Source organism: Nanorana parkeri, unplaced genomic scaffold (genome assembly GCF_000935625.1).
Source record: "Nanorana parkeri isolate BGI_ZX_2015 unplaced genomic scaffold, ASM93562v1 scaffold11, whole genome shotgun sequence".
Taxonomy (NCBI): domain Eukaryota; kingdom Metazoa; phylum Chordata; class Amphibia; order Anura; family Dicroglossidae; genus Nanorana; species Nanorana parkeri.
In genome coordinates, this window is record NW_017306279.1 from 858667 (window position 1) to 866248 (window position 7582).

Sequence of the window (7582 nt, forward strand, 5' to 3'; positions counted from 1 at the left end):
CTTTTCCTGACAATCCTCTCCAGGCTGCGGTCATCCCGGCTGCTTGTGCACCTTTTTCTTCCACACTTTTCCCTTCCACATAACCTTCTATTAATGTGCTTTGATACAGCACTTTGGGAACATCCAACTTCTTTTGCAATTACCATTGTGAGGCTTTCCCTCCTTATGGAGGGTGTCAATGATGGTTTTCTGCACAACTGTCAGGTCAGCAGTCTTTCCCATGATTTGTGATTCCTACTGAACCAGACTAAAGAGACCATTTTAAAGGCTCAGGAACCCACTGCAGGTGTTATGGCTTAATTAGCTGATTAGAGTGGGACACTTTGAGCCTAGAATATTGCACCTTCTCACAATATTCTAATTTTCTGAGATTGTGGATTTGGGGTTTTCATGAGCTGTAAGCCATAATCATCACAATTATGACAAATCACGGCTTGAACTATCTTGCTTTGCCATGTAATGAGTCTATCTCATATATTAGTTTTTAAGTTGCATTAGTGAAATTAACTTTTGCACGATATTCTAATCGAGTTTCACATGTATGTATGTATGTACACACACATACACTTATATATATATAATCTTTTTTTTCTTCTTTTGTAGTGTAAGCACATGGCTCTGGAATAGCTTCAGGCAGGGAATGACAGCTGCCAGTGGCAAGATTCCGCAGACGGCAGCTGAATTTAAATACTGCAGGTAGTGGGCTGGCACAATAGCCAGCCTGTTATTGGCCATTTCAAATTGCAATAGCAGGCTGGCTGTTGCAACCACCCACAGCTTGCTGTGCCCTCCTCCCAGCATGGAGGAGAGAGGGGATCCAACCAACTAATCCATAATGAGAATAGTGGACAACTTTTATCAATATAGATCAATTGATTAGTTGGTTCCAGTCCTAATTACTAACACCCCACCACCTTTCCTGGCCCCCCCTCCTGCACAAACCTGTGTGATGCCCCTCCAGCCGGGTGGTGAACAGTCTGTGCACTTATTCATTGGTCAGCACGATCACATGACCACAAGAGGTACTTTGGAGCTGGGGACCAGTTCTCAGAAGTAAGAAGGGTTTTGACCATTCTGACCAATGATCGCTCGCCATTTGAGAGCATTAGGCTGATTAAATGTTGCAAGGCTCGTACATCGAATGACATGGGCATAGCACAGGGATGTGCAGCGGGGGCCAGGGGAGTTGGTACGGTGGTGTCGGCAGGGCCTATTATTTTCATGCCTTGACGTGCATTCAAAATAAATGGGCTGCTTAGTGCAACAAGCCCTGCTGCACACGCAAGCTATGGTGTGAACGGGCCTTTTAGATTTGTATTCATTTAATTGGTTCTATAAATAGCCCTCCTATGTGAGCCATTACTGAGCAATACTCTGCAGGTTATAATTGAGCTTTTTTTTTTTTTATACAAAGGACATTAATTTGTCCTTCAATATTAGAACAGTGTTCTCAAACAGGCGCAAGCTTTTCTGTGTGTCACGTCTAACTGGGACACCAGGCTGGGCAGATGAGGTATATTTTTCATGAAATGAACAATGAGAGGATTAAGGTTTCAGCAGAGGGGAAGGTAACCTGGATCCTATTATACTGCAGCAGATCAGGTACCTCTGTGGCCATACATCATTTAACAGGCAAAATAACAATTTCACAACACACTTTTCTTTTTGCTGTTTTGTCTTGTGGCAGAAATGTTAACATACCTGAAGTATAGCCATTCATTCAGAAAGGAATCCTGTATCCGAGGATTATGGGAGCTGCCATTGGCAATCACCTTCAGAAAATGCTAGTTGTCTGTCATGTGGGTTCAATGGTTTCAGGGCCCATGCACACCACATCCAGATCCTCTCCAGACTTCGGGGAAATATTAGGGGACTAAACAGCCCCCTGATATTTACCTTTTTAAAATAGAAAAAGAAATTGAGGACACAAAGTCATCAATCTCTTTTTCTGCATCCTCTGTTTTTACTAAATTAATGGAAAGCACAGAGGCTTCCCATTTATTCAGAAACTATTTACTATTATCCAGTTTCTGAATGGGGAGGAGCCTCTGTACAGAGTGCTGCTCCCCATTGAGAAACTCATGAACGAACAGGAAGTGATGTAAAGCACTTCCTGGTCATTTATAACTGGGGCACATAGCCCTATGTGTCCCCAGTTATTTACAAACACTGGAGTGATCAGCTGATCGCTCCAGTGTTTGTCCTGGACAGAGGTTTGGTACATATCACTGATATGATCCTCGGCCACGCACACAGGGGGGTTCAGCTTCTCCTCTGAATCACTGTATGTGCGGTGAGGAGATAGAGAGCCGCCGGCTGTCAGATCCAGGCTGAACGGCTTTCTCTCTCCTCACCGCTCAGCGTGCTGCTGTGATAGCGGCTCTGTCCTCCGTGGTACAGACGGCAATAAAAGCACTATTACCTGAAGATTTGGGAGGGATTCATACCTCCTGTTCTATCCCTTTCCCATTCTATATATAGATAAAAAAAAATTGGAGTAAACGGGATCTTTGTCAGCAGAATGACAGTCGATGAATCACAGCTTCACTGGTACAGGAAATCTTTTTTTCTCTTCCCCGGAGCCGTCTCTGATTCTCTTTACACACTATCACTTCCTGTTCACTAAATCGCTTGTGATTGGCCGAAAAAAAAGCAATCCGAATCCTCCAGTTTCGGCTTTATTTAGAATTTCTGGAGTTGGACCATTAGTGTAGCATTCAAACAATGGGAGTTGTTCTTGTGGGTACCATTATAAATCTTTATTATAACCTGGTAGAGGGGAAACCGAAAATTCCATAATTATTTTTTCTATAATTTCCCTAACTTTCCATGTTCAGTATTGTCGTGCTCCTGGAGTGCCAAGCATAGGCCTGCTTTTAGATATATAGGTCAGATTGTCTAATCACATACATAAATCAGAGTCTTGTGTGTGACATTGGCCTTTATAGAAGAGGGAATATGTTTATCTTCGAGGAAAAAACAAGGGAAATATTGTACAAATGTGTGGTATTGTGTACATTCCTATTCAGAGTACAACATTGAACATGGCCAGATTGCAGACCACCCTCCCCCCAGACCTAAATTGCAGGGTTCTTCTTCCCACAGGCTGCTATATACTTTTGAGTTTAGAGCCCTTTGATAAGATCTATACATGGAGGAACTGCTGGTCCCAAAAGCCACCGCAGCCGAGAGTTCTCAATACAAGTGCAGTAACGCCACCACACTTGTAGTCCTATTTATTCTTCCTTCTGTCCATGTTGCTGAACACCGATACTGATGTACAGACATGGATGGGAGGAAGAGTCTACAGGAGCCTGAGCATTTTATCCCCAATCTTCTGATCGTGATCGCAATGCTTTACTGGCCCCAGTGCAAAAAAACACTCATTTACTTTTATGAAGACGTGTGCATTTATTTTCTTAAAGTGGACATTGCCTTTAAGTTATACCCAGTGACAGGCCAAGATTTTCTTGACAGCTTAACTGTAGAGCAAAGAAAATCTCATCGCTCCCATTCCTCGGCCACTGTCTGGACTCTCCAGGTGCTGGTCAAATGGGTACTAGTAGAATATGAACAGACCACACTTCCAAAGAGTCCCAATACTTCAGGCTTTATTTGAAATCCACTGTGACAGTATATAAACTAACAAACACCAGCACCGCAAACCCAGACTGTCGAGTCTCTTTTGCGTTTCACTCGTAGGCTTCTTATTCAGTTGAAACCTACGGGTGAAACGCGTAAGTGTTTCTAGACAGTCGGGGGTTTGTGGTGCTGGTGTTTGTTTATATACTGTCACAATGGATTTGCTGTCGATTTCAAATAAAGGCTGAAGTATTGGAAGTGCGGTCTGTATGCTAGCTTGATAACTGTACTGCACCTACATATGTCTGTAGAGACCAGTGAGCCCCACATACTCCCGGGCCCAGGATATGGTACCACTTCAGCACAGCTCAGTTATTTAACCTATTACTGAACTTCCATGAATAATCTGCTTATTTACAATGTCTCTTCTCTCTTTCTGCAGGATGACACATACACAGAAAGTTACATCAGTACAATTGGAGTGGACTTTAAAATCAGGACAATAGAATTAGATGGAAAAACAATTAAACTTCAGATAGTAAGTAATTAAGTTTTGTTCTGAAGACATGAGATTGTATTTATTGTGCTGCCCGAATACTTCTGTGTTCATGGAAAAAAAAGATTGTTCTTGAGTTGCCGGTCAGAAAATGTTATCCAACATAAAGGTTAGTGTTTGTCCAGCCAAAACAAAGCAGAGGACGACTAGAACCCCTGTCAGGATTTTACTGGTATCTGGAGCTCTGATTGACTCACTTCCTGTTTGCTGACAATGCTTTACCACACAGGAAGTGAGGTATCCTTCCAACAGATGGAAGTAAAAATGACCCCTGTCAGCTTTCTATTTCTGTATCCGAGTTTCTCCTTCCTTCCTGACCCGTGAAACCATTGTCTGCCAAACGAACAAAAAGCTGAGCTAAATATCTCAGAGCATACAGAGGGTCTAAACCTTGGCTGGACTTGCTTGGCTTGACTGGGCTCTGAAAATGTTTATTACCCGGGTGAATATAACTGTTTTATGTCCCTAGACAAAATGAGCACTTAACCCCTACAATGCGGAGGTAACCCCCCTGCAAGGTTTAAGAATTTATTTCTCTGGAGTTCTGCTTTAAATTATCATAAAGAATCATAACTTGTACCAAGCCGGAAGATCTAAATCAGAAGTGACAGCTCCTCTTTAAGCCTGTATATGCTTCAGTTGATGTATACAAGATGTGATGGCGACTTCCCGAGAAACACACAAATATAAAGGTTGTTGTCTGTTTTAGAGCTGCAGCTAAAGATTATTTTAAAAATCGATTAGTTAGCCGATTATTAAGTTCGATTAATCGGATATCATATTGTAGTACGGCCCGGATTGATGTCATGTTGTAGTACGGCCCGGATTGGTGTGCTATTGTAGTACGGCCCGGATTGGTGTCCTATTGTAGTACGGCCCGGATTGAGGTCGTATTGTAGTACGGCCCGGATTGGTGTCGTATTGTAGTACGGCCCGGATTGGTGTCATATTGTAGTACGGCCTGGATTGGTGTCATATTGTAGTACGGACTGGATTGATATCATTTGTGGTCTTCTGTTGTCTGCATTACTGAGGTTGAGTTCCTGTGTATGAGTGATCTTCTATTGAAGGCTGGTTTGCTGTTCATAGGTTGTGTTGTAGTTCAGAAGGCAGGCTCTGTGAGAGTGGTGACACAAGGAAGTGCATAGTCACAGGGCCGAGTGATATTGTGTCAGTGCATTGAGGAAGTACATCCTATGGGCATATTTAAGCAAGTTTAGAAACTTCTAGACTGATATGGGTATTAGGAGTGGGATAGAACTTAGAGAAATTCAATCTAGAAATACAGGCATGTGTTTCACCATGGATACTGTCTCAGCAGAATGTTCGGCTAAGAAATATGGGATCTGCTATTTGTCTGCAATAGTTTCCCTTCTTAGGGAGTCGCTGACCTGGAAACCGTGCAGATCAGTATTGCTTGTTCTAGGTCAGTGACTCACCCAGTAATGAAGCACGGACGCACTTCACGTCACCGGATTGTGTCCCTTCTGCAGCTTCTATACTCTGATCGTGGTGTAGAGCGCCCTTATAATCAGTGTTGGGAGTTCTGTAGTCCGGAGGATGGATTTGCCGTGTTTTGTATTCAGCTGAAAGCTTTCTAGGTCACAGATATGCCGGAACACTTGGATCTGTAACCCACTTAGCAGCCATTGCCTCTGGCAGGAAGGGAGAAGGTGAATGGAGGTGTGTGCACCTTCTGTGATGATGATGATGATGGAGCCCCTCTACATATAGACCTTTTTATAAGGCAGGAGGTGGAATGCTGTGCCAGGACATACAGCAGAGAGCTCGTCATTCCCAAGAACTATAAGAAAGAAAGCTTACATCCACGAGCATGAGGTGCTGAGGCTAGGGGGGTTCTTGTCTCATGAATGTAGGGCTGGGGCCCCCACTCCATACAATCCTATATAAACAGAGGAGCTTGTTGTTGTAGATTCCAAACAAAGAATCTCTCCCAATAAATTGGTAAATATGTCAAATGTATTTTCTACCATGAAGGACCGTGAAATCTCAGAAGAAAATTCAGAGCACAGCTTTCCCCATCCTAGAAATAGTACAATGTTGTCCCCGCACGCACGCACCCTTAGTAATCACAGTGCCTGGCAGATATAAACCGAGGAGATTCTTGGGGTTTATGTGTTAGAAAACGTCACTCCAGCTATAACCAAAATATTTCCATTATTACATTGCGGAGCTTTTTCCTGCTCCGGCTCTCCCAGTGCAGCTCCCGCCGCAGAAGTCTGTTGAGGGCTTCAGGTCCCCAGGCACCAATAACTGCAAACTTTACAAGTGTGAGCGCAGACCACACTTTTGTATGAAGCAAGGCAACCTTGGCATTCCAGCTGTGCTAAAACTACAAATCTCATCATGTCTCTGGGAGTCGCGCCTGTCAGTCTTGCATTGCCTCATGGGACTTGTAGTTCCACAACAGCTGGAGTGCTGAGGTTGCCTACCCCTGGTATAGAAGTACAAGTCCCCATACAGTTTATTTTCAGATTACATTCTTTGATGGCACCATGTAACATTTATTATTAAAGCTGTATTTGTCTAATCTCAGACATGGTCCATCGGAGATCCTTTTCCCTGTGTGTCCCTTATACTGACGCATGACCTTAGTGTGCCTGTGCGCACATTCACCATGATTGAGTTTCCTTTGTTGTCAGTCTTTCTCCCTTTCAGAACTTCCGAGCACAGGTAAAGGCAGTTTCTGGTGACAGATGAACCATTCGGTGAATGTCTGGGTTGTATGTGTGGTAGTAGTTTTCAGTTTCCTGACATACTGAGCAGCACTATGAGGGTATTAAACACTTGTATCTCTCCCAACACAGTGGGATACAGCCGGCCAGGAAAGGTTCCGAACCATCACTTCCAGTTACTACAGAGGCGCTCATGGCATCATCGTTGTTTATGACGTTACAGATCAGGTAAAGTTGGTTTGATATGTTGTGTTGTCAATAGGCTGTAATTCTGTGTGACCGTGGTGAAGCAACTGCACAGTGTTCTGTTGTATAAAATCAAACCAGCTCAGTGGAGATGAATCCGCTCTGTACCCTTGAGTGACCTGAAACTCAGGAGGGAAATCTTAAAATTCAAGTTTCTCATTTGTGTATCACTCAGCTGTAGATCCTGGGGTTAGTGTCCCTTTAAGACTGACCGTAGATGCACAGATTTTATTCTCCATTTGGGAAGATGAAGATTTGACAAACGTGTAATGATTGAAGAGTTGTGTGCGCAAAAATGGCAAAATGTAAACAAACCGATGTCGGCCATATTAATTTTCAAATCCTTCTTGTCAGATAACCATTAAGAGATGCTATCATGGTGAATGACACCGAGCTTGTGAGCTATGGAGTCAGTGTGACATCTCACACACATGATCGTACTGACCAATTTTCAGGATCATCTTCAAAAACACTATTATTATTATTATTATTATTTATTATT

The 7582-nt window shown here is 43.1% G+C and overlaps 1 protein-coding gene across 1 annotated transcript in view; it reads left to right on the top strand.

Moving 5' to 3' along the window:
- RAB1A (RAB1A, member RAS oncogene family) overlaps positions 1 to 7582 on the top strand; it is a 46890-nt gene that overhangs the window by 34557 nt on the left and 4751 nt on the right. The window contains exons 3-4 of the mRNA XM_018555839.1: positions 4025 to 4120; positions 6967 to 7062. Of these exons, the coding sequence (XP_018411341.1) occupies positions 4025 to 4120; positions 6967 to 7062 (192 nt within the window). The remainder of the gene's footprint in view (positions 1 to 4024; positions 4121 to 6966; positions 7063 to 7582) is intronic.